The 25,909-nt window shown below is 42.3% G+C and overlaps 2 protein-coding genes across 5 annotated transcripts; both read right to left on the reverse strand.

Moving 5' to 3' along the window:
- Window positions 1-303: 303 nt before the first annotated feature.
- gkap1 (G kinase anchoring protein 1) lies at window positions 304-8,848 on the reverse strand. 3 transcript variants are annotated; one of them, XR_003274090.1, is made up of 13 exons: window positions 8,542-8,848; window positions 7,851-8,113; window positions 4,770-4,928; window positions 4,546-4,623; window positions 4,108-4,243; window positions 3,957-3,985; window positions 3,641-3,802; window positions 3,333-3,419; window positions 2,162-2,225; window positions 1,472-1,542; window positions 1,294-1,371; window positions 1,005-1,141; window positions 304-800 (listed from the first exon to the last, which is right to left on the reverse strand). XR_003274090.1 is itself a non-coding variant. In XM_026188028.1 (12 exons), exons 2-12 carry the CDS (start codon window positions 8,097-8,099, stop codon window positions 759-761), a joined length of 1,155 nt encoding a protein of 384 aa, XP_026043813.1. In that variant the 5' UTR covers window positions 8,100-8,113; window positions 8,542-8,846; the 3' UTR covers window positions 304-758. The 3 variants fall into 3 exon arrangements, 1 of the variants encoding a protein (XP_026043813.1); XR_003274091.1 differs by lacking the exon at window positions 8,542-8,848 and adding an exon at window positions 8,486-8,510; XM_026188028.1 differs by lacking the exon at window positions 1,005-1,141 and having other exon boundaries at window positions 8,542-8,846.
- Window positions 8,849-9,265: 417 nt separating this feature from the next.
- On the reverse strand, window positions 9,266-25,671 carry LOC113033910 (kinesin-like protein KIF27). 2 transcript variants are annotated; one of them, XM_026188092.1, is made up of 16 exons: window positions 25,171-25,669; window positions 24,695-24,895; window positions 23,265-24,265; window positions 22,504-22,647; window positions 22,181-22,351; window positions 21,839-22,041; window positions 17,454-17,575; window positions 17,204-17,341; window positions 16,594-16,805; window positions 16,039-16,101; window positions 15,591-15,761; window positions 15,287-15,463; window positions 14,960-15,187; window positions 10,716-10,914; window positions 10,019-10,631; window positions 9,266-9,822 (listed from the first exon to the last, which is right to left on the reverse strand). In XM_026188092.1, the coding sequence occupies exons 1-16, from the start codon at window positions 25,466-25,468 to the stop codon at window positions 9,660-9,662; spliced, it is 4,104 nt and encodes a 1,367-aa protein (XP_026043877.1). In that variant the 5' UTR covers window positions 25,469-25,669; the 3' UTR covers window positions 9,266-9,659. The 2 variants fall into 2 exon arrangements, with proteins under 2 accessions (XP_026043877.1, XP_026043878.1); XM_026188093.1 differs by lacking the exon at window positions 16,039-16,101 and having other exon boundaries at window positions 25,171-25,671.
- Between the last annotated feature and the right edge of the window lie 238 nt (window positions 25,672-25,909).

Here is a 25,909-nt window from a genome sequence, read left to right on the forward strand (position 1 = left end):
CTCATTCCAGCAACAATAATGAATCATTATAATTTTAACAGCCTCCAAAGGTGACGCACAGGTGATAAGTGGTAATTGATGACAATAGTCTAAAAAAATTTTAAATCCTTCTTCCTTTTGAGATTTGACCCGAGCAGATTTAAAGTATCTTATTTTCATCTGGCTCATGTTAACATCTAATGACTCAAATACAATTTTTTTTTGGCTTGTTTGAGGCACTTTTACACTTTTTTTTTTTAAATTCCTCTTAGGCTCTTCGATGCTTTCACACACAAAAAGTAAAACCACATTTTCACTGAAAAAGTAATTTATTTACTTAACAGTGGGAAAATAAAGAAACAAAACAACTTTGCATTACACACCTGTCATTTTGGCAACAAAACCTTTAAAGATCAGGCACAGAGCCTTCAACAGTACAGGAGATCCAGAGGCACTCTGAGGCCTGAAGAGGGCAGCACGATGTGCCAAGCAGCTACTTTAACACAAGCTTAGAACGTTTGTCGCTATTTCAGAAAGCCTCTTGTAAATCTTATTTAATTGTGTAACATATCGTGCCAAATCTAGCTTTTTCTGTTAGTGTGTGTGTGTGTGTGTGTTTAGGGAGGGCATGCAAAACAGACTGACCAGGAGTCTAAGATTTAACAACAACAACAACAAAAAAAAAAAACCCTGATTTTGATCAATAGTGGGAATATTCTTCAGGGGTTTCTTCATTTGTTTATTTCATTTTGTTTTCAGGCATTTTCCTTCTGAAACCTTCATAGATCTGCCTCTGAGCCCTTCTTCCCTTTCTTGTTTCCCTGTGAAACAGAAAATTGCAGAAAGGACACAATTATTTATGGATATCAGATCTGTTTGTGTGCTTTTATTAATTCAAGTCAAAAGATGGATGTAGAAACAGAACATAAATGAGGCAAACACAGTCTTTATCAACTGGGGAAAAAAGAAAAAAAAAGAAACCATATTGACTTAAAAATAAAGAAAAAGTGTTCAAATGCTCTGACCTGAATCTAAGCTCACTGCTTCCCTGACTGGGCCGAGTAAACTCTTTATGTTTCTGTCCTTTGGCTTACTTACGCTGACACTTTCTGACTTTACCTGCCTTACAGGCTGAAGTTTTTCTGTTAGGTTTCCACAGTTTCTACAGAAATCCACGAAAGCAATGAGGTGCATGCATGATCATAAACTAGTATGCAGTCAGTTCAGCGTAAATGAAGATGGAGACAACACTTTAACACCAGTTCTTCTCTCCTACAATGAAGATACCACACAGAAGAGTATTTGTACTGTCACCTGGTGCTTTGGTTGTTCTGACTGCAGTCCTTTTACTTTAGATCTCTCTTGTTCGAGGGCAGCGTGCAATAATGTTACCTAATTAAAATGAAAAACACAGATTTACAAATTTAGAATCCCCCCAACACTCTCTCTCTCTCTCACACACACACACACACACACACACACACACACACACCTGTGAAGACAGCTCTTCTTTAATATGCAGTAGCTCCTCTACCTGTAGAAGAATTTCTGCTTTGTCTTTCACTGAAAAAGAGAGAGAACAGAAACATCACACACGATATCTTCATCAGGAAAGGAAAGGATAGTCAAAACAACCACTTTTTGGACAATGATTCTCCCCCACAGTGGGTTTTAAATCAAGACAATTGAGATGTGACTCAATCGCAGGCAAACACATTACATTCGTTGTTTAGCAATTGCAGACAACAACATACATATTCCTCTATATTCAGTCAATCCTACCTTTGTTTGCAGGTCACTCTTACTTACAATGACTTCTCTTTGGATCTCTTATTAGGAGTTGGAGGGAAAAGTTAAGAAATGCAAGTTCACTTAGAACAGCAGCTTTCATCTACTTCATTTGTCATGAAATAAGACGGCCTTAGCCGTCTATGAAAATGCTAGTCAGTCAATTCTGCCATTACTTTTGAACCACTGAAAATGGAGGACTGTGCATAAATATATCGATAATTCAGAATCATTTAATGCAGAAGTCTGCACCTCACCCACATCTCGATTGTTTGATTTAAAATCCAGAAGTGTTGTCTTGTTGTACAGAAGAAAAAATTACAACAACAACAAAAAAGTGTCATTGTTCAAATACTTTTGGACCAAACTGTATCTACTGTGTTATCAAACTCACTCTCTCCCTGCTGCAGCATCTTCAGCAGCTGAGCATTTCTTGCTTTCACCTCTTTGTATTTTACCTGCAGAGACAAAAAGAAAGATTCTTTTTGTAGCACTGGACACAACAGTGACGCAATAAGTGTTGGCTGCAGGTGTGGTCACCTTTCCTTTTTTCTGTCACAGTGTTACAGTGGGGAACGCTCATATTAATCATGCATATAGTTTCAACGACGAGTGAAATAAGCCAAAAGCTTCAGACTGATCAACATGCTCACGTTCTGACATTTTCAACTCTTGTCTCTGTATGGTGTTACTGAGAGTGGATGCACTAACGTGGTTATCTCAGACTCACAGCTTTGATTTGATTTGATTTGCTTTTCGGTAATCTCAGTTCAGTGAGAGACTGAGATTACCGAAAAGCACCACTGAACGACACAGGAAATCATTCCTGCCTGTGGCCATCTCCCTGTACAACGCATCCACTTAACACACCGTTTGCTGCTACAGCTACACATGTTTCTTTTCCAACTATTTATTTATAAGTGACTTATGTATGTATGTATGTATATATATGTATATATTGTACTATTCTTAGTTAGCGTATTGTCTGTCTTGTCTTAATGTTGGTTTAAAATGGAGCACTGTAACAAAAAATAATTTCCCCCAGGGATCAATAAAGTATTCTGATTCTGATTTGGCTCTGTGCTGTTTAAAGGGCAGCAAATCAGCGGAAAGTGGCTCGCAGGGAGAGGAACTAAAACTGCTTGTTTCACACAGTCAAAGAGGGCTGAACAAAGGCAAGAATGAGAAAAATTGTATTTTTGAATTATGAATCATCCAAAGCTACTCTAGTAGAGTCCAGTGATAAAAATATGCAGTTGAAAATTAAATATGTAGACTTTTTTTTTTTTTACAGAAGAAGTCCACACTAACTAACAGTGCCATAGCAGCCCACAGCCTACGTGAGTTGAGTAAGAACATCTTAATGATGATGACAAACCAACACTAAACCCAACCTGTTTGGCTTTAAACATGGCAGAGATTTTTCTGATTAACTTCACCGTTTCTACAGCTGTGAAAATCAAATTTCCTTTTTGTGACTCATCATACAGGAAAAGAAAAAGAAAATCACTGTCCTTCTGAAACTGAAAGATGATTAGATCAGATAACTGTTTATGGGTGCTGACCTCCCACTGTGAAATGTTTTTTTTCAGCTTATCAATTTCCTGATCTTTCTTCTCCAGCTCATACTTCAGCTGCTCCGCTCTGGGGTCCTAACAGGAAGAAAAACATGAAATAAAATCAGCAAGTAAAGAAAAAGAAACTTCACTTTGGTAATGGTGCATGTATGCAGTTTCACAAACAGCTTTTCAGATGTACCTTGAGGCAGTTAATCACTAACCAAAACTCAAAGGAAAAGCTAACTTTGTTCACTTTCATACCCGAGTTAATGAGAGAGCTACGCGAGTATTTTGTGGTACTTGTGTCCACTCACTGGTTCGTGTTCTGTTGACGTGCTGACTTCTTGTCCCTGGCTGTTCGTATACTGCTCGCGTCTTTTCTCCCGTTGGATTATCCGACTGACATCATCTTCCAACTTATTAAAAAAACGTTCGTCCTGCCCGACTCCCAGTGCTAAATTAGCCGTTCTGGAGTCCTGGAAGGTAATTTGGTTGATGTTTTACACATTTTTTTAAGTTACAAACAAAATATTAAAAAATTAATTTTATCTTTAATTCGTCCCTCACTTGTTCATTCACATTTCTGTGCAATCTATAAAATATAAAGTAAACAGAGTGGAACCGGCTCACCTCTTTCTCTTGTTTTCTACTTAAATTTTCTGCAAAGAGAAAACACAATGCAATAACTAGTTACAAGAAAATAACAATATATGCAATGTAGTAAATCATATATATGAGGTCCATATATAAGACTTTAAAGTAATCTGTAAGCTGGTCTCACCTGCACTGCTTTCAGCCTGGAAGTCTTGCAGAGAAACTGTCTTTTTGTCTTTTGCCTGCTGATTCTTCTTTTTGTCCTTCTTGCCTCCACCTTCTTTTCCTGACCGTGACTTTGGCGAGGACGTGTTTGTGTTGCTCTGATGAATGAAAGCAGATGCTTTGACTTCAGTTAGCTCAAGTTCTTGCTTTGCATACCAGAAATAAATTCTGTTTTGTTTTTAACCCACAGAAACTCAGGCAGAGTCATTTAAAACAAGATCCTTTAATCACCAACATGAAGAAGGAATAAGGTAATACGCTGACTTATAATTTAAGTGAACATGTCACAGGTGTGTCAGAGCGATGTGCGACTTACGTAAAAGTGAACATACAGCTCTGACATCTGTGCCCCCAAATGTGGCTTTCAAAATGAGAATATTAGTGTTTTCCTGCAGCGTACCTGCTTCTGTTGTTCATACTCCAGTTTACTTAAAATCAAGGCTTTTTCCAAGTCTGCCTCATATAGTTCTGTGGTTATCTAAAAGAAAAGGAAGAACATTGAATTTTAGGGACTTTTCGTGCTGTGTGTAAGGTCAGGTGTGGCCTGTGCTGCTCTATGAGGGACAGTCATACAAGTTTTACTATCTCACTCATCTGTAATGTGAGTAGCTGTCATTTCTAAACCTGCTCGTCTCTCTGCTTCCACTGCTGCCAACCCTCCGACGGTGTATCCTGGTCCACCGACGTAGGATTGAGAAGTTCACCGGCTATTCCTGACAGCGTCATACAGGGAGAAGGGGCAGAAGATTTCTGAGGAATCTTTTTGAAGGCCAGATTACGCAACTAATAGAGAGAAAGATAAAACAACCTGATGTCATCATTATTGACATAAACACAAATTCTATTGTTAGCTGTAGAAACCATCAACTTGTCTATGTGCGCGCAGCAACAACAAAAAACGGTCTGTTTTCTCAGGATGTATGCTGCCTGTGGTTTGTGTCTTATCGATTAGGGCCCTTGTTTCGTTGTCTGTTGTCTCAGTTCAAAGCCCTCCACCTGTGTGTTCAGCTGTCTTAGAGCAGTTTGATCCCGTCTGCCTTAAGGACCTGACCGCGATAGTTAGTGGCCTAAGATCATCACACTGCCCCTCTGATTCTCTTCCCCCGAGTCTGCTCAAAAACACTTTTAATATTGTTGGCCCTTTTATTCTGAAATTGATTAATACGTCCCTTACTACAGGCTGCGTCCCACTATGCTTCAAACAAGCTGTAGTTCAGCCTCTTCTTAAAAAACAAAACCTGGACCCAACTGTTCTGTCTAATTACAGGCCCATCTCAAAGCTTCCTTTTCTATCTAAAGTTTTGGAGAAAGTGGTCTATCTACAGTTGCAGGCACACCTCGATTCTAATATGATCTCAGAAAAATTTCAATCTGGTTTTAAATCATTACATAGCACTGAGACAGCACTTTTAAGGATTTTTAACGATATTCTCTTAACTATGGATTCTGGCAGCCATGCTGCCCTTTTACTGTTGGACTTGTCAGCAGCTTTTGACATGGTTGACCACGACATCCTGTTATCACGGCTAGAATCGCATGCTGGCCTAAAAGGATCTGCCCTTCAGTGGTTTCGCTCCTACTTGACAGAAAGGTTCTTTTATGTCAATATGGGCCCCCACAACTCCAAATTAGCTCCTCTTAAATACGGCGTTCCTCAAGGCTCTATTTTGGGTCCCGCCCTCTTCGCACTCTATTTGCTGCCATTGGGCTCCATCTTCTCGCGGTACAGCATTTCATTTCATTGCTTTGCGGATGATCTACAGATTTATCTACCTTTAAAATCAGGATCAGATCAACCGCAGCTCTTATTACGCTGCCTTGACGACGTTAAACAGTGGTTATCATTAAATTTTTTACAGCTAAACGAAAACAAAACTGAGGTTGTCATTTTTGGCAATTTCAATCATATCGACAGCACGTTGGGTACCCTCTCCTCGTATTGTAAAACACATGTAAAAAACCTCGGAGTTTACATTGATGGTTCTTTTAAATTGAATAAGCAGGTGAGTGCAGTAGTTCAGTCCTGTTTTTTTCAGCTAAGACAGCTAGCCAGGATAAAGCCATACCTTCCGGCTGACGTCTTCGAGCGTATCATCCACCTTTTTCTTACTTGCAGATTGGACTACTGCAATTCATTGTATTATGGCCTAGATCATGCCACCATCCATCGCCTTCAGATGGTTCAAAATGCTGCTGCTCGCCTGCTAACCGGTACCAAACGGAGAGAGCATATAACCCCAATTTTAGCCTCTTTACACTGGCTCCCTGTCCCCTACAGGATCCAATTTAAACTCTTACTTTTTGTTTTTAAGTCACTCAACGCCCGAGCCCCCCCCTACTTGTCAGAGCTCCTCTCTGCCTATGCTCCAGGAAAACCCACGAGATCTAGTTCAAAACTATTGTTGTCCATTCCACGGACTAACCTCAAATCTCGTGGTGATAGATCCTTCTCTGTGGCAGGTCCCAGACTTTGGAATAGTCTCCCCTTTAATATTAGATCTGCTCAAACTCTTGAGCAATTTAAATCTTTACTAAAGACACACTTTTACGCTCTGGCTTTTAACACATTATGACCCAAGCATTTTGGATTTATCTGAATTAGTTAGTATTGTTTCAATTCTTCTATTTTATTGTTTCTATTGTTATTATTGTATTACACTGTAGTTTTTAATTTTATTGTTATTGTTAAGCACTTTGTGCAGCATCGGCTGTTGGAAATGTGCTATATAAATAAATCTGACCTTGACCTTGACCTTGTGTCTGTGGAGTGGAGGAGGATTTGTTAATGTGTTTAAGTGGGTGTTGGGCCTGAACACATTCCTTTTAATTGTGCTGCAACATTGTTATTCTCAGAGCTGAACATTTTCATTTTCCCCATTTTGTTTTTTAACGAACCGGTCAATAAAATATATATATATTTTTTAATATTTACAGAGTCCAAGGAGACAGTCTTCAAATCTTCACATTACAGATTCTGAGGCAAGATCATGTTTTAACTCCCTGCTTATGTAAGTCTAATTTCTGTCTAACTACAGTCAGATGCAAGAACAAAAAACCAGAAAACTTGCACTTTGAACTGATTAACTGTGCTGAAACCAATTTTTTTATTATTTAGTATTTTTTCCTGGGATTGGACCAATTCCATATAAGAATTTAGCCTGCAAAATCCACTGGATGCTGTCTACTCCTATGTTATTTGATTTATTAAAGATGAAAGCTATCACACTGGCAGCTTTGAATAAAAATCTGGCCAGATATCAGTATCACCAAGAAGGCAGAAAGCATACCTGCATGCTCATTTATGAGGACTTTGTATGTAGGCTTCTGCAATGTAATAGCTTTAGATAAGTTCAGCGCTGATAACCAGAGACTAGTTTCACAACCATCACCAAATGATGTTAAAAATCATAGGGGTTTGTCTGAATCTTGAGGTTTTCTCTGTAATATTGCACTTTACAATATAAAATTTTAATGACCTCAACGAAATACAACTTACACACTTATCATCTGAACAGCATTTGTTTCACTTCATTAGTAGCAAGCACACCAAAAGCAAACCACAACCTGTTTACCTCTCCCTGCCCTCTGCAGTTTCGCTTCAGGAGAAGTGAAACGACTGAAGAGCCTGATCTTTCTTCATGTCACTGCAAAATAACACATATGTAAGAGGCAGAGAGCTGCAGGCTGTTCATCTCACTCATTCACCTCATTTGCCTCACTCTGCTGCTGCTCTTTCTTCTTCTTCTTCTTGTCTTTCTTCTTGTCATTGCCCTGAGCAGCTTTCCCTCCGGCTGCACCTGCTTTTCCTTGTCGGGGCTTCCCAGAGGAGTCCCGTCCAGTTTTGGTGGTAGCCTTCCCCGACTCGGAGGTGTCCGAATCCGAATCTGAATCTATCTGTAGCAGGGCAAAGCGGGATGCTGTGGTGGGGACTGTGATCATTGCAGACGATGCCATCGTGAGAAGGCAAACTGAACGATGAAAGCAGATAAATGTACAACAGTTTATTCAGAATAACTTAGAGCAGATCATAAAATGACGAGTTAGCGCATATTCACAACCTGTTTGTTTGTTGTTGGGTTTTTTTTAGTACCACAGTATTTCAGCCAACACCTCCATACAAAGCTACACACGGAGTCAGCACTGTGATCTTATGACAACAGACAGTATTACAGATAAATGTAAACCATTTAAAGAGCTCCGTTACAAACAGTTAGTCGACACAGCTAGATTAGCATCGCATAGCAGCAGCGTAACAGCTAAGGCTTAGCCAGTGTTGTTAGCTCCTAAACAAGTGCAAAAGTGCCGCTCCATGTCAGTTAAAAGCACACGCGTGGACTCACGTTGATCTCCTTTTTTCAATGCGCTCACTGACTTGTGTTAAAGAAGGATTACTCACATGAAAACTGTCTGAGGATACTTTCACCTGTTCGCAAAGGGGCTGAGGGTTATCGTTGGTTTGCTACCAGCGATTGTCTCAAAAGAGTACAGAAGCCCGGCGGTGTCAAAAAGGGAAAAGGCTGGGATTCCCTTATCCTCTGCGATGCGGATGCAGAAAAAGAAGTGTTTACGATATGTGCAGATATATCGGTTATTGTGTGCAGCATGTGCGCAGTTTGTTGACCGAATCGCTTTTTAAGGCCAACTGCACAATACTAAGCGATTATCGCACAATAACTAGCTAGTTTAGCCTGTTGTCATGGTTACACCTTAGTTGTCGGATGTCCAATCACGACCTACCGTGTTCGTCATATTACAACAACTATCATATCACCATGACAACCGAACGGAAATACGCATTGGCGTAAAACAAATTGAAATATAAGACAAAGATAACCCAAGTAAATATAAAATGTAAATTTAAAGGTTGATTTCATTTATTAAGAAAAGAACTATCCAAACCTACCTGCAAAAGTAATTGCCCCTTAATTCTAATGCTTTTAATTTATAAATTTCATTGTCAAGTATGTTGGTTTTATTGCATGTTAAAAAATAGTGACCGCATTTGCAAGTTTTTTTTAATTACTAGTGTATAAAATGTACAAGAAGAGAAAGATCACAGCACCCTCACACCAAAATTAGGTTTGAATAAGCCCAGATAATCAAGACAATACAGTGAGGTGAGCATTTTAGTGTGTTTAATAAATTAGATTGTGAAAAGAGTAAACCAATATAAAAATAATAATAATTTACACAGCAATCAACATAAAACTACATACATAAAGTCCACACAAAGTTGTCATCAAAAAGCTTTATAATCCTGCAACAGTGCAGCATATTAAACCTTAAGCATTCACAATGAAGGATTAAAGATAGTGCTCCATAAACAAAATTGCTTTAACTAATTAATGAAAACTGTCTACGTTTTATGAGAATGTTCCAGCTTGCTGACTGACTTTGCATCAATGTAGTGGATATGGATAATGATAAGTATAAGATGATATATAGAAATACAAGAAAAGAGCCAACATATTTATGGCACATTTATGATTTAAGACATTTGAAAACTTGAAAGGTTTAGAACCGCCCCAAAAAATATGTGGGAAGAACAAAAACGTGTAGGATAAAAATTTCTAACCATACTGGAAGACAAATAAAAGGACTGAGCAAAGAGTAATGAGATTTTACTGCATCATCTCTCCAGGTCAACAGTTTGCAGTTCTTATTTTTTATGATGGTGCTGTTGTAGAAAGGTGAAATAAAACAGGGGGAAAAAAGCAAAACAAAAATAATTATTGTTACAAGAAATTTAAGTTCTTCTGCCCTGAACTCTAAAACCCCATTAAGTCATTGCACTGAGTGCCTTACAACATCAAACAGCTTTGTTTACTTCCTGGTATCTACTACTGTTCCTGACATCTACATAAATACATCACCTGTCAGTGTTTCTGAGGACTTCTATAGAGTCCTCCAGGATTGACTCAGTGCTCATACCCACAGCAGACGGTCGCCTCCCAGTGGTAGAACCAGAGAGCTGCAGGTCAGCTGGAGTGATTTGCTTCAGATCCCTGCGACACAAACGGACTGGTGTCATCTCCAAACCTTCCCTAGACTCATCTCCTACTCTCCTCCCCAGGGACGGTGTGAGCATTTGGGTGTATTCTGGCATTTTTGTCTTTTTGAGGGTTTGGCAGTTAGAAGAAGAAGAAGGGCACTTGGTTTGGTTTTCATTTCTGTTCATACAGAAATCATTGTGTATCTTTTTGTCCATTTTCTCTGCATTTATTTTTTGGTATGTTGTTACAATATGCGTCCGTGTTTGAACCTCCTCAGGATGAGTTTGGGCTTCATTTGAAGAAATCTGCATCTTTTGCATAGGTTTGTGCTCCTGTGAGCAAGAAGGCTGATCATTAGGCTGCAATGAATCGCTGAAGATCACTCTGAGTTTCTTTTTGAGCTGCCGGCTGGTGCTTTTGTAGAAGTAAAGCTCTTTCTCCAGATGCTGCAGTCTGTCTTGTGTTGCCTGTTCTGCCTCTCCTGGAGCACCCTCTGAACACATATGCAGACATACTGTGAAACCAAGTGTCATAAAACAAATTCAAGTTCAAATCCAGGCTCCACAAATTTCCTCACCTTTAAGTTTCTGCAGCAGCAGCTGGATGTTGTACTGGTGATCTCTGTGTTGCTGGGTGAGCCTGCGATCTGTATCCAAGGCCAGACGCTGCATAGCAGCCTCCATCTCTCTCAACAACATCTTTTGCTCTTCTGCCTGAAGTTCCAGCTCTTCACAGTGCAAATGTAGATGGCGCTCTGTCTCTCGAAGACAAACAACCTAAAAGGATAATAAACTTTCTGATAAAGTGCAGGGGCAGCAAGCTTCCAAACTTCTCTCTCCAGTGCATTCCCAAGCAAGGTGAGAGATGTAATTTCTCCAGCATGTCCTGGATCTGCCCTCCTCCCAGTAGGACATGCCCAAAAACACCTTACCTTAGAGGCACGCAGGAGGCATCCTAGTCAGACACTCGAACCACCCTAATTGCCTCCTTTTGATCTCTTTATATTTTAGGGACACTACGCTACAATACACAACAATGTCAGAGGGAAAACGGCAACAATCACACAACCTACTATGAGAAAGCACTTGGCAGAAGTGGGCAGTAGTGGTGCAATAGTGGTACACCACTGAACCACATGTGAAGAGAAAAAGAGGTGAGTAAACTTATTAGAAAAAAGGAAATCCTGCAGCTGTATTTCTCAGCAGATATGGTCCAACTGCAGGGGGAGGTGGAGAAAGATGGATTGAAGATGGGTTGAAGATAGAGAAGGAGATAATGTGAAACATAAAAATGATGGACTGAAACAAAAAGACTGAGACAGAGTCCAGCCCCTCTCCAGGAGACTGGTTCCAGAGCCCAAGCAATGCGTAGAGGTGAGCCTGACTATATCTAGCCGGTACCTCTCAACCTCACGCACTAACTCAGGCTCCTTCCCCACCAGAGAGGTGACATTCCATGTCCCTATTGCCAGTCTTGGCAGCCGGGGGTCAGTCCGCCAGGGCCTCTGCTCCTGGCCGCCACCCGGCACACAATGCACCCGACCCCTATGGTGCCTCCTGCGGGTGGTGGGCCTGTGGGAGGATGGGCCCATGTCTCCTCTTCGGGCTGTGCCCGGCCGGGCCCCATGGACTAAGGCCCGGCCACCAGACGCTCGCCCTCGGGCACCCTCCCCGGGCCTAGCTCCAGGGCGGGGCCCCGGTAACCCTATCTCGGGCAGGGTAAACTGTTCCCTCGATGTTCTCTTCATAAGGGTCTTCTGAATCGCTCTTTGTCTGGTGCCTCACCCAGGACCAATTTGCCATGGGAGACCCTACCAGGGGGCAAAAGCCCCCAGACAACATAGCCTCTGGGATCCCTGGGACACACAAACCCCTCCACCACGATAAGGTAGCGATTCACGTTGGGGTTTTTCCCAGTGGATGAGAGGGTTTGTTCCCTGCACCTTAGGGTCGGGGAACGGGTCCTGACTGTCATCTGCGCTTATGCGCCGAGTGGCAGTTCAGAGTGGGGGGGGGGGGGTGTGCTGGAAGGTGCTCCACCTGGAGACTCTGTTGTCCTCCTGGGAGACTTCAATGCTCACGTGGGTAACGACAACGAGACCTGGAGGGGCGTGATTGGGAGGAACGGCCTCCCTGAGCTGAACCCGAGCGGTGCTTTGTTATTGGACTTCTGTGCTAATCACAGTTTGGCCATAACGAACACCTTGTTCGAACATAAGAGTGTCCATAAGTGCACGTGGCACCAGGACGCTCTAGGCCGTAGGTCAATGATCGATTTTGTAATCGTATCAGCAGACCTGTGACCATATGTTCTGGACACTCGGGTAAAGAGAGGGGCTGAGCTGTCAACTGATCACCACCTGGTGGTGAGTTGGATCAGGTGGCGGGGGAGGATGCTGGACAGACCCGGTGCACCTAAACGCATAGTGAGGGTGTGCTGGGAACGTCTAGCAGAGACCCTAGTCCGCGAGATCTTCAACGCACACCTCCGGCAGAGCTTCAACAGCATTCCGAGGGAGACTGGGAACATTGAGTCCGAATGGACCATGTTCAGCGTCTCCATTGCCGAAGCTGCTGCATTGAGCTGCGGCCGCAAGGTGGTTGGTGCCTGCCGTGGTGGTAATCCCCGAACCAAATGGTGGACACCAGAGGTGAAGGGAGCCACCAGGCTGAAGAAGGAGTCCTATCGGGCTTGGTTAGCCTGTGGGACTCTGGAGGCAGCCGACAGGTATCGACAGGCCAAGCGGAATGCGGCTCGGGCAGTGGCTGAAGCAAAAACTCGGGTGTGGGAGGAGTTCGGAGAGGCCATGGAAAAAGACTTTCGGACTGCCTCGAAGAGATTCTGGCAAACCGTCAGGCGTCTCAGGAGGGGAAAGCGGTGCTCTACCTGCACTGTGTATAGTGCTGGCGGAGCGCTGCTGACGTCGACTGAGAAAATTGTCAGGCGGTGGAAGGAATACTTCGAGGACCTCCTTAATCCCACTGACACGTCTTCCGAGGAGGAAGCAGAGTCTGGGGATGAGGGGAATGACCCACCAATTTCTGGGGACGAGGTCACTGAGGCAGTTAAACAACTCCTTGGTGGCAAAGCCCCTGGTGTTGATGAGGTCCGCCCCGAATTCCTGAAGGCTCTGGACGTTGTAGGGCTGTCCTGGTTGACACGCCTCTACAATGTTGCGTGGAGATCAGGGGCAGTACCCCTGGACTGGCAGACCGGGGTGGTGGTCCCCATCTTTAAGAAGGGAGACTGGAGAGTGTGTTCCAACTACAGGGGGGGTCACACTCCTCAGCCTCCCTGGGAAAGTCTATGCCAGGGTGCTGGAAAGGAGAGTTCGTCCGCTAGTCGAACCTCGGATACAGGAGGAACAATGCGGTTTTCGTCCTGGTCGCGGAACACTGGACCAGCTCTTTGTCCTCTCGAGGATACTTGAGGGTGCATGGGAGTTTGCCCAACCAGTCTACTGTTCATGTGTTTTGTGGACTTGGAGAAGGCATTCGACCGTGTCCCTCGGGGTGTCCTGTGGGAGGTGTTGCGGGAGTATGGGGTGTCTGGCCCATTGCTACGGGCCATTCGATCCCTATACAACCGTTGCAAGAGCTTGGTTCGCATTGCCGGCAATAAGTCGGGTGATGGGCTGGGTGGGTGATGGGCTCCGCCAGGGCTGCCCTTTGTCACCGGTTCTGTTCATAATTTTTATGGACAAGATTTCTAGGCACAGCCAAGTGGCGGAGGGCTTTCACTTTGGTGGCCTCAGAATTTCATCTCTGCTTTTTGCGGATGATGTGGTTCTGTTGGCTTCATCGGGTGGGGGCCTCCAGCTCGCACTGGAACAGTTCGCAGCCGAGTGTGAAGCAGCGGGAATGAGGATCAGCACCTCCAAATCTGAGGCCATGGTTCTCAGCCCGAAAAGGGTGGAGTGCCCACTCTGGGTCGGGGATGAGTTCCTGCCCCAAGTGGAGGAGTTCAAGTATCTCGGGGTCTTGTTCGCGAGTGATGGGAGAAGGGAGCCGGAGATCGACAGACGGATTGGGGCTGCAGCTGCAGTAATGCGGACGCTGCACCGGTCCGTCGTGGTGAAGAGGGAGCTGAGTGTAAAAGCGAAGCTCTCAATTTACCGGTCGATCTACATCCCTACCCTCACCTATGGCCACGAGCTGTGGGTAGTGACCGAAAGAACGAGATCTCGGATACAAGCAGCAGAAATGAGCTTCCTCCGAAGGGTGGCTGGCCTCTCCCTTAGAGATAGGGTGAGAAGTTCGGCCATCCGGGAGGGGCTCAGAGTAGAGCCGCTGCTGCTCCACATCGAAAGGAGCCAGCTGAGGTGGTTCGGGCATCTGACAAGGATGTCTCCTGGGCGCCTCCTGGGTGAGGTGTTCCGGGCATGTCCCACCGGGAGGAGGCCCCGGGGCAGACCCAGGACACGCTGGAGAGATTATATCTCTCGGCTGGCCTGGGAACGCCTTGGAGTTCCCCCGGATAAGCTGGAGGAGGTGGCTGGGGAGAGGGAGGTCTGGGCCTCTCTGCTTAGGCTGCTGACCCCGTGACCCGGCCTTGGATAAAGCGGATGAAGATGGATGGATGGATGAAACAGAAGGAGAAAAAGAGAGCTTTCAGATTCCGTATGAGCACCATAAAATCACTTTTTACAGGTAAATTAACAAGTTTTTATCAAACTCTGAGATGATGGGAAAGAAAAGGAAGAGAATTAATAGAGGATTTGAAGACGGAACAAGATATAGAACTAGAAAGGAGAATGTATATGGATTATATGTAAAGCAGAATATTCCGTGTATACATATGTATGCAAGTATTTTACGTTACCTTGTTGAAATATTTCACAAGCAGCTCCAGTGCCTCAGGCAGCGACAGGCCCATAAGTTTTCTGGTGACATAACAGAGTTGGGCGGGTTCAGCGTTTTGTGACTGATGCAAAGAAAAGTTTGTGGCCGACAGCTTCTTCTGTTTGTCCTGGATCGAGCGGTTTTTAAACTCAAGTGCTGCATCCAGAGCTTCGATAGCTTCTTCCACCTGGAGAAGGGAATGCGTCTCCTACATGACGACACACACACATCACTTCACCTAAACATGTACCAGAAATACATCGTGGTCAAATTTACACCATACACACAACACTCCCTTTGTTCTGACCTCCACAGTGAGCACTTGGTTGTCATTCAGCTGGGCGTCCAGAGCGTCTCTTCTCTCTTTAAGCAAGTCTCTCTCTTTCTCCAGTTCCTTCATGGTAACTCCTGCCTTCCTCCTCTGTAGCTGCTTCTCCAGCGACTCCAACTGCATCGACACGTGCAGCAGGTCCTGACTCAGAGCCTGAAAAACAAATTGATAATAAACCTCCTAATTCTACCATTTATATGTGTCCACCTAATCTTTTACTGTAATTAATAAAGTGACTTGTGATAGTATTTAAATTAAACCATAGCAAACACAGTCTGACCTGACTGGAGCACAGCTTCTTGGTCTCTAATTTGCTTTTCTGTCGCACACACGCCTCCCTGTGAATAAGAACCTCCTTTCTCCTCTTCAGCTCCTCCTCCAGCTCATTCAGCTCTGCTCTCTTCTGAAGAACATGCTCCTCTTCCTCCTCCAGCCAACTACTGCAACACAGCTACAGTGAGAAGGTGAGGGAGGGAGAAGAAGGAAGGAAAAGAGGAAAGGAAGGGGCACAAGGGACAAAAAAGGAGATTGATGAAGACACGACAAAGGTAGACCCTAAAACACTGTAAGAAGTTTAATACCTGAAGTTTCCTAAACTAAACTAAACTAAACTAAACTAAACTAAACTAAACTAAACTAAACTAAACTAAACTAAACTAAACTAAACTAAACTAAACTAAACGCACTGTCCAAATGACTATTTCAGGGGAACAAGAACAATGTTTTACCTGTTCATTTGTGTCCTCTAACTTATACAGTTTATATACAGTTGAAACTCCAGCACTTTGCTCCTGTAAAAACAAACAAAAACAAACAAACAAACCCCCCCCCCCCCCCCCCCTTATTTGTCATATATTGTTCAAATCTGATATTTCTCTTAATGATAAAACAGTTTTCAGGTGATCACATTATTATATTATTCCTCCATTTTCTGATTAGTTTAAATACATTAAGGTTTTATAAGATAAAGGTCAAACTGCTTTTATGTGAAGATTATAAAGCTGACTCATATTTAAACTTTCGTTAAGCAAAGATAAATATGAAAGTGAGAAAAAGTTAGGCGTATGGATGTTTTTACCATTTTGTAAAACTGTGAAAAAACTCTATTGTTTCTTTTTAAAGTTGATTTTTTTTCTAATTATTAACTATTTTTCCTTGGTATTGCTCATTTTGCCCCATCATGTATTTGGACCAACAAGGCAAAATGCTCACACAAAAACAATTTTAATAAGTTCATCTCTTTTTTTTTATTATTGTTGTTTAAAATAATCTGTACAGCTAACCTCATTTTCATTTTGTTGGATTTCTTTGTTATTCTCACTGGTCTCTCTCAGGCTGCTCTGAAGCTGTGCTCTCTGCGCTCTCATGTGCTGCAGGCTGTGATACATCTCCACTCGCAACTCCCGTCTCTGCAGGGAAAGTCTTGCAAAAACGCCGGCTTTTCTGCCGTCCTCAGTTTGCCTGTCACGTGTTTCCAAAGACTGAGTTTCCTTGTCTACCACACAAAAGCACACACTTAGAGATGCATGTACTGTTTAAAATAATAGATAACATGAATAAATTTGTCAGGTTTTCAGTTCAAAAGCCAAATTAATCTAGGGTAGACAAGAATCAGCCTGAGCATTAGAGAAATATACTATCATTACTTGAAAACATGACTCTGAGATGATCAGTGTAGGCAGGTCGTGGATAAGCTTGTGTATAGTAAGTTAATCATTACAATCTTCTTGTCATTGTCATCTTTGAATTTCTAATGATGCTTCTGGAAGCTGCAGGACATTCTGGTTATAAAGCTTTTCATACTTCCTTCGATACACCAATAAATCCAGAGACTTCAATAGTTCCTCACTTAGCAGAGAGCAGAATACAAAGTATGACATTATCGAAACACACCAGTTTGCTCAAGCTCTTTGATGAGCTCCTCCTTCATGCGCATGTTGATTGACAGATCTCGGATCCTTCTCTCAGTAGCGCTTGCTCTTATTCTTGCTTTCCTCGTAGATCTTTGCTTGAGCTGGTTTTCCTTGATGGCTAGAAAAGAATAGCTGAGAATGTCATAGAAAGGTTCTAAGGCAGAAAGCCATCACTATAAAAAAGGATAAGCCTACAGACAAGTGCAAACCAGAGTGCATGTAAAGTGTACCTGTGGCTCTCTGAGGCTGCTGTAGTCCTGGTTTTCCACCACATGTGTGATTTTCTTCTGCGTTTTTCTCTTTCAGAGCTGATTTTTTCTGCTGATTGGTCCATGTTTGGTTTAAAAAACGCCTGCAGAAATGTCATTCTATTAGTCCACGGACATCGTTTGACATTAACTTTATACTGAGTTTTCTGAATCAAAGCTTGACTTAGTAAATCAAACACCTGAAACATTTCCAAAACACCAATCAGGCCTATATTACACACAGAGGGAAAATTATGAGTATTTACAATACATATGTTATAATACCATATATCAGAGGTGTCAAACATATGGTCTGGGGGCCAGACCATCAATCAGGACAGTCATCTATGAGGTGCTGTAAGGGACATTATTACTGAAATGCTCTCACACACACACACACTAGTGAAACGCTCTCTCACACACACACTATTGAAATTTTATCTCTCACACACAGTAGTGAAACGCTCTCACACACACAGTAGTGAAACGCTCTCACACACACAGTAGTGAAACGCTCTCACGCACACACTAGTGAAACGCTCTCACACACAAACACTATTGAAATTTTATCTCTCACACACAGTAGTGAAACGCTCTCACACACACACTAGTGAAACACTCTCACACACTCCACTGAAACGCTCTCACACACACACTACTGAAACGCACTCACACACTCCACTGAAACGCACTCACACACTCCACTGAAACGGTCTCACACACTCCACTGAAACGGTCTCACACACACACTACTGAAACGCACTCACACACTCCACTGAAACGCACTCACACACTCCACTGAAACGGTCTCACACACTCCACTGAAACGCTCTCACACACACACTACTGAAACGCACTCACACACTCCACTGAAACGCACTCACACACTCCACTGAAACGCACTCACACACTCCACTGAAACGGTCTCACACACACACTACTGAAACGGTCTCACACACACACTACTGAAACGCACTCACACACTCCACTAAAACGGTCTCACACACACACTACTGAAACGCACTCACACACTCCACTGAAACGGTCTCACACACACACTACTGAAACGGTCTCACACACACACACTACTGAAACGCACTCACACACACTCCACTAAAACGTTCTCACACACACTACTGAAACGCACTCACACACTCCACTAAAACGCTCTCACACACACACTACTGAAACGCACTCACACACTCCACTGAAACGGTCTCACACACTCCACTGAAACGGTCTCACACACACACACACACACACTACTGAAACGCTCTCACACACTCCACTGAAACGAGAGGCATTTCCGCTGAACAGGAAGTTGTTTCCTGACAAGGAAACTAATGGAAAAAGTGGTAAATTCCAAAACACTACAAGGATGTCTACTCAGCAACCTGCAAGTACAGCGGTCTCCAACCTTTTTTGCACCACGGACCATTTATGTTCGACAATATTTTCACGGACCGGCCTTTAAGGTGTCATGGATAAATACAATAAAATAAAATCAGTACCGGTACCAAAAAAAAAAAAGAAAAAAAAGAAGATTTATTCATAACACATGGGAAACCGAGTTAACAATATAAATGATATAAAAATAAAAAAAACAATAAATACCCTGAAAACCATAAATTTCAAACTCGAGCCTCAACTCTTGCGACCCAGTACCAAACGACTCACAGACCGGTACTGGTCCAGGACCTGGGGATTGGGGACGGCTGTGCTAGTAGCCTAAGTGAAGCAGCTGCATTACTTAAGAATATATTAGCTTCTTTGAATCCAGAAATGGATTCAAGGTGCAACACGGAATTTGGCAAGGATGTCCTATTTCCCCTAAGCTTTTTATATTGGCAACTCAACTGTTAACACTATTAACCACTATTAATCTAATGGTTGGCACCATTAGAATTAAATGGTTAAAATCTTGTCTGTCACAGCCAGACTCTATGTAGTTCCGATCCTTGTTTAATAAAATAGGAGGTTTAGACTTTATTTTGTAATGTGATTTTGAGGTAAAAAAAATCCCAATCAAGTTATCAAACTTTCACAAACAGACTTTGCATTTTTGGAAAATGATATTTACCCACAACTTCTCCCCATAATTCAACCTTATGGAATAATAGGGTAATAACACTTAATCAAAAATCAATTTTCAAGAGCGTCTGGTTTAAACAAAAAGATTATATTCATAACAGATTTGTTGGATGATAACGGTGTCATTCTAAGTTACACAGACTGTTCAGAAAAATATTGTCTAAATTGTTCTCAAAGAGAATATAACAAATTTTGTGAACTGGCCCCACTGCCTCTGCTTCATTTGATTAAAAACTTTATGATATACAATAATTTCTCATCAGTGCTCCCAAATTTATTGCTAGGACAATGTCAGCTGTTTGATGAAAATGCAATAATAAATTTATTAGTAGTTTCTTTAAAGACAAAATATTTCATAGTTACGACAGAATGGTTACATGGCATGGTTCTAATATAGTTATTTCAGATACACTGGATAAAGCATACTCGAAATTTATGAAATGGCCTATTCTACCTAAAGTTAAAGAAACACGCTTTAAAGTAATGAACAAAATTAATCCTGTGGCAGAATTTCTAAAAAAGAGATTTGGCTTTGAGGTGGATCAGTGTTCTTTTTGTACTGATGAAAATGAAACCCTAGAACATCTTTTTTTTTCTATGCCCTATCACACAATCTTTTGGTGTGACTTAAAAAATTGGATTTCCCTAAAAATTAATGATGTGCCACCATTTGAATTACATCATATCATTTTTTTTATATGGATCAGAATCAGAATCAGAATACTTTATTGATCCCTGGGGGAAATTATTTATCATCGATAAATCGGATCATCGAGCATTGGGTGTCTCAGACATTATTGACATCATCATACTTTTGAGTAAATATATCCATTGTGCTAAATGGAGGAACGCTAAGCCTTCTCTCCCTGGTTTTATTAATGATTTTAAGATATTTTTTTCTTTGCTATAAAAGACAAAAAGCAAATATGCCGAAAAAAATTAACCAGGATAATGCCTGTCTCCTTCTATTCTAAATTTTGACTTATGCTGAGGCTAATATATTGTTAACTAATGCAGCTGCTACACTTAGGCTACTAGCAGGTTGCTGAGTAGACATCTATGTAGCCACTTTTTCCTTCAGAGATAAAATTTCAGTAGTGTTTGTGAGAGCGTTTCAGTAATAATGTCCCATACGGCACCTCATAGTGATCTACCAGAACCTTTTCTCTATTTTACACATTTTTTCATGTAGAAAAACAGAGACATGCTATATAAGATATCTCAGGTATTAAATATGTCATTAAATAGCTTTACACAGAAAGCTTCACTCATCCAGACCCACTTAAGATGAAAGTGGGTCTGGATGTGGCCCTCGATGTAAAATGAGTTTGACATCCCAGCGTTATATAGAGATTTGCTTCAATTAAAATCCACTCACACTCTTCAAATAAACACTTTCCGTACAGTTTAATGTCCTTCACTGACAATTGATGAGGCAAATAGATTCATTCATCCAATTCAGGATCACATGGTGACTCCTTATTTCATTATATGTGACAAATGCAGAGGAAGATGATCAAACCAAGAGGGTTACTTTAAAAAGTGCAAAACTTGCTTTAGCTGCCGGTTCAAACCTGCAGAGAAATCGAAAAAAATCTAAAAGAATAAAAAGAGAAACTGAAAAACTTGACATTAGATGTTTTTGCCTTTGTGAGACGTTTGCTTGGCTGCACAAACCAAGTGAAGAGTGGTTTGTTGTCTGAACAGGTCGCTGCCTAGCAGCACAATATGCAGTCATCCTTGACAGCAAAATTGCAGCGTGTCGCTGGATTTTCAAGTACACACAACACACTATCCAGCCCTTTTCCCAAAATTGATATGCAAAGTGCAAAAGCGGCGTGGAATAAATGCAGCAGCATCTGAAGAAAACAACTTTTTACTTCTTCAAAGTCCATCCTCGCACTACACATTTAGCTTAAATTGCCTTAGACATGAATAAATGATTTAATGCCTCAGATTTTTGGGATTGCTTGTTTAGCAGAATACACTAAAAAAGATTCTTCAGCCTCAATAAACATAAAGCAATAGTTGTGAATAAAATGCAGCTTAAATATATAAAATCAAATGTTTATTTATTCAAATAATTAATCATTAGGGATTCTATACCAATTATGTAAATTTCATTTAACCAATAAATTTAGCATATTGCACTGTATTTATGTAACAGAATTACAGAGAAAATTGACATGTAGTTAAATTAGTTAAGTCAGCATTTGGAGTGTAAGTTACTTGAAACTTACTACTTATTTTTGCACAAGTAAGAATGCTGCTCTCACCTAAATCTCGGTCTGCGCATAGATGTGTCATTCTCATCCTCTTCCTCCATCTCTGGTCTGCTATCTTTGCTCTCTGCCTGCTGTTTTAAGAGCGGGCAGTACACGTCCTCTTTTTCCTTGATTTCAGCCAGCAAGAGTTGGCCATGCATCTTAAAAGCTGCCATTACCCTCTCCAGCGTATAGGCTGGTGGACTGGAGTGAATCTAGAAGGCACAGGCACAGATAATAAAAGTCACAAAAAAAAACATTATAACAGACCAAACAAAAACAACAAAAACAAAAATAAAAAAACCCACACTTATGGACACCAACCTAACCCACACACTACCCACAGTTACCTACCTTCCTGGGAGGCCTCCACATGCAGCTGTGTGTGATCAGAGGGACACTGTGGGGTCTCTTGTACTCAGACCTCCCCACTTCCACTGTTGCCCCTGAGGCTGTCCCCCGAAAGGTCATGAGTTCGCCACGAAGGCGATCAATCATTATCTGCTGGTTCACCAGTTGTTCTGTCTAAACATTTGCACAGAGGCGCACATTTAAAGAACAAACGATAACACAGCAGACATGCCTTAAATTCATCTTTTAATTTTTTTTCCCGTAAATAAAATATACTGATTTCTGCATCACAGAGCAGCTCTTTATTGCAGTGTTCTCCTCCTCACCTGTATACGTAATCGCTGCTTTTCTTCCTCTAACGACATAAGGTGAGTTTTCCTCTCTTGAAGGAGTTTCTCGAGTTCCTCCTTTACCCGTCTCAGTTCTGCATCTTTCTGCTCCAACAGTTGCTCGTCTATGTGGAGAGCTTCCTAAGCATACAAAAGAGAAACTGGATAGGATAGCAAGCCTATAAAATTGTACAGCTTGGCTTTTGTTTATGTAAACAGTTCCATTTGAGCCATGCTGCATTTGTTCACATCACCTTATCAAAAGCTCTCAGAGGATAAGATATTCCAGACGAAATGTTGACAACTTGTAACGGAAACAAAGGAATAACCAATGATATACCAATGGCTTCACTTCTTTCTACAGCCTCAAATCTAAACGGGATGCAGTCATTCTTAGTTTACATTAGATATGTCAGTGGTTTTAAAAAAAAAAATCCATATTAGACTTCAGTTCTTTAACGGCAATTCCATCAGCAGTTTGAATGCTTTCAGTCTGAATACGCTTCTCCTATTCTGAATAACAGGTATCTATGAGGGTACAGTAATATATATAAGACACCAAGCTCATTTACATGCCTTTGTTGTTGTTTAATGTGACAGGCATGTCCACATGTTGGAGACACTAGCCATCTTTTAGGCTTCAAGGTAAGCAAATAAAAATCTCTGAGGTTTTTTGCGTTACTTTTATCAATTGCTTGTAATCAAAGTTTTTGCGATCTCTTCATGGCAACATCCCTTTTAAAGTCTTTTATAGTTACCTGGCATTTTTTAAGCTCTTCTCTGAGGTTTAATGGAGCAAAATGGTCTCCCTCCTCCTTTGAACACTCCATACGAGTTGGAGGTGAATAACTGACAGCTCTGAGTCTCTCTTGCCAATCCTCCAGCCGCTCCCTGAAAGAAGGACTTGGAGAGGGGCCAGAGATATTCTCAAGCAGAGCAGCAGCTTCCTCTGCCAACAGACAGTACTGTGACGTTTCCTCTCGGCTTGCTGTCCTATCTGGTTCAGATACTTCGGTCTGACAGTATGCATTGATGTCACTTCCCTCTTCATATCTCTGACCAGTCTTTGCTTTTTCTGTTTCCACCTCTCTCTCCTTCCCTTTCAACAGCTCTCTCAGTGTCTCTACTTCATACTCCAGCTCCCCTAGTCGAGCATCACTGGGGTGCCAGGTTGTAGTAGGGCATGATTTAACCTCTGTTTGATCCGGTGTTTCTCCTGGACGGTTCTGAACGGATCGGGCCGTGGATGCAAACTGCAGGACGCTCAGGGTGTCAGCTACAAAGTGGTCGGAGGGGCTTACACACGCCACCATTAGCGTGTGGGCGCTGCCTCCTAATGAGTCACGAAGGAGTCGAGTTATCTTGGCATCACGATATGGTACGTGTGCACTGCAGGAGTTGTTAGTGTGCCGATTTCGACTTAGCTCTGAAAGTGCACGGATAACGTTGCCCAGCGCAAACAAGCCTGTGTTGATATGAGCAGACTCTTTCAGTTGTGTCCCGGTGTTCCCAGTTTTTCCAGCACGTTCCAAGCCTGCCAGGTCAACCAGACAGAGCTTAGAGGAGCGGACAGACTTAAAGGAAGAGTTCTTGCTGTTGTGGCAGGATAACATGACCTGAAGGGTGAGGATGGTATGAGAGCGACTAGAGCGCTCGTTCATTCCAGTGGTGCCGGTGTGCCGGAAAATATTTCCCATCTCTACATTGTTGAGTAGCTCCTCTGCTGAGGTGATAACAACCTCATTGGCTCCCACCACCACTGGAATCACACAAAGAGACTTTTTAGTCAATGAAACAAGACTGTTGCTTCCCCTGTAGGCAGACATTCACACAAAATGCCTAATCTCACTGGATCATTTATCATTCACTCATTAAATGTGCTGAAAACTATATTACATATTATTACAAGTAGGTGCACCGCAGAGTCGCTGACTGTAAATGATTACACAGTATATAATATCTTTCGCAGTACTTGTGATTTCTCCAGTGCGCTCTCTCAAACTTTTTATCCTGAAATACATACATGTTAATAACATCACAATCGGTCTATCAGTCGGATGAAACTCAGATGGATGGTCAAAAATATAGGATACTGTTTGTCATCTCTGAAAGTGTATGGTTTCTACTTTTTTATTTCCACTCTGAATATTAAAATATATGTAAAGTAAAGGTAGAAAAAGTTGATTACCCGTGTTTCCCCTCTCATCTTCCCTGATACGAAGCTCTTTGTGGGTGGTCTGCAGCTGCAATAGGTCTCTTAGTTCCTCCCTGTAGACCTCAATGTAGGACACCTTCACTGTGACATCCACAACATCACTTTCCTTCCTCTTCTCCGCCAGGTATAGGAACAGATCCTGGGCTGCGTGGTCAATAATTCCCCCCTCTTCATCTATGGAAGGTTTTGGAAAAAGAGAATTACAGTTATGAAGTTAGAAAGTTCAGATGATTAATGGGCCTTGGAGAGCACAAACAAAACTCCTAAAACTGCTGTGTTTAAAGACTCAAGTCCACAGATGTTGGTTTTTCCACATTAAATAAACAACCCCCTGAACCCCTTAGTTCCCTTTTTCCTACAATCCATGAACTCATCAGTCACTTATCAGTCAGAGTGGTCAAGCTCTGTGTTGGAGCTTAACCAATTTTTTTGGTTAAACTTCACATTACCTCGGCTCCTTCTGCCCAGTGTGTACGTCTTGCCTGATCCGGTCTGCCCGTAACAAAAAACGGTTGCATTTTCACCGTCGACCAAACGCTCCACCAGGCTTTGGACGCAGGACTCGTACACCTCATCCTGGCTGACTGATGGTCCAAACGCGTTGTCAAAGGTGAAGAGTCGGTCCTCACCCACCATCACCTGTCCGGTCCCCGGCACTACACGCACACACACCCTGTGGTCGTGGAGGACTTCTTTGGGGAGCAGAGGCCGGATACGGACCGCCACCCGCACACACCCTTCGCTCATGACGTCCTGATGTCTTTAATGGAGCTCTTTAACTTGTTTATCTCGATAGTAACAAGACTCAATAAACACAAATTCACCGTAACACCTGGTCACTTTTTTTCGGGCAATCGCTTGTCGCGCTCTTGTTAAACTTTGTGACATCTCGTTTGTTGTCGGTCCTCGGTTGCCCGGGAAACCGCTGCCGCCGCCGTTATGAAACCGGAAGTGGGATGTTCAAGAGTACTCGTGGAAGTCGGCGCCGTTAAGGCGACAGCGCCATCAGGAGTCTGAGATTTACTTGATTTATAGATTTGTTAGGTCTTTTTAAGATATGATGACTTTCATTTGCCATACAGCGAAACCGATCATATGAGACAACCAACCAATTGTTATTTAACTCTATTTTTAAGACGACCGGACTTCTTTAAGTTTGCGAAGAGGTTTGAGCTCTTACTCAAGTCT

Source organism: Astatotilapia calliptera, chromosome 12, assembly GCF_900246225.1.
Source record: "Astatotilapia calliptera chromosome 12, fAstCal1.2, whole genome shotgun sequence".
Taxonomy (NCBI): Eukaryota; Metazoa; Chordata; class Actinopteri; order Cichliformes; family Cichlidae; genus Astatotilapia; species Astatotilapia calliptera.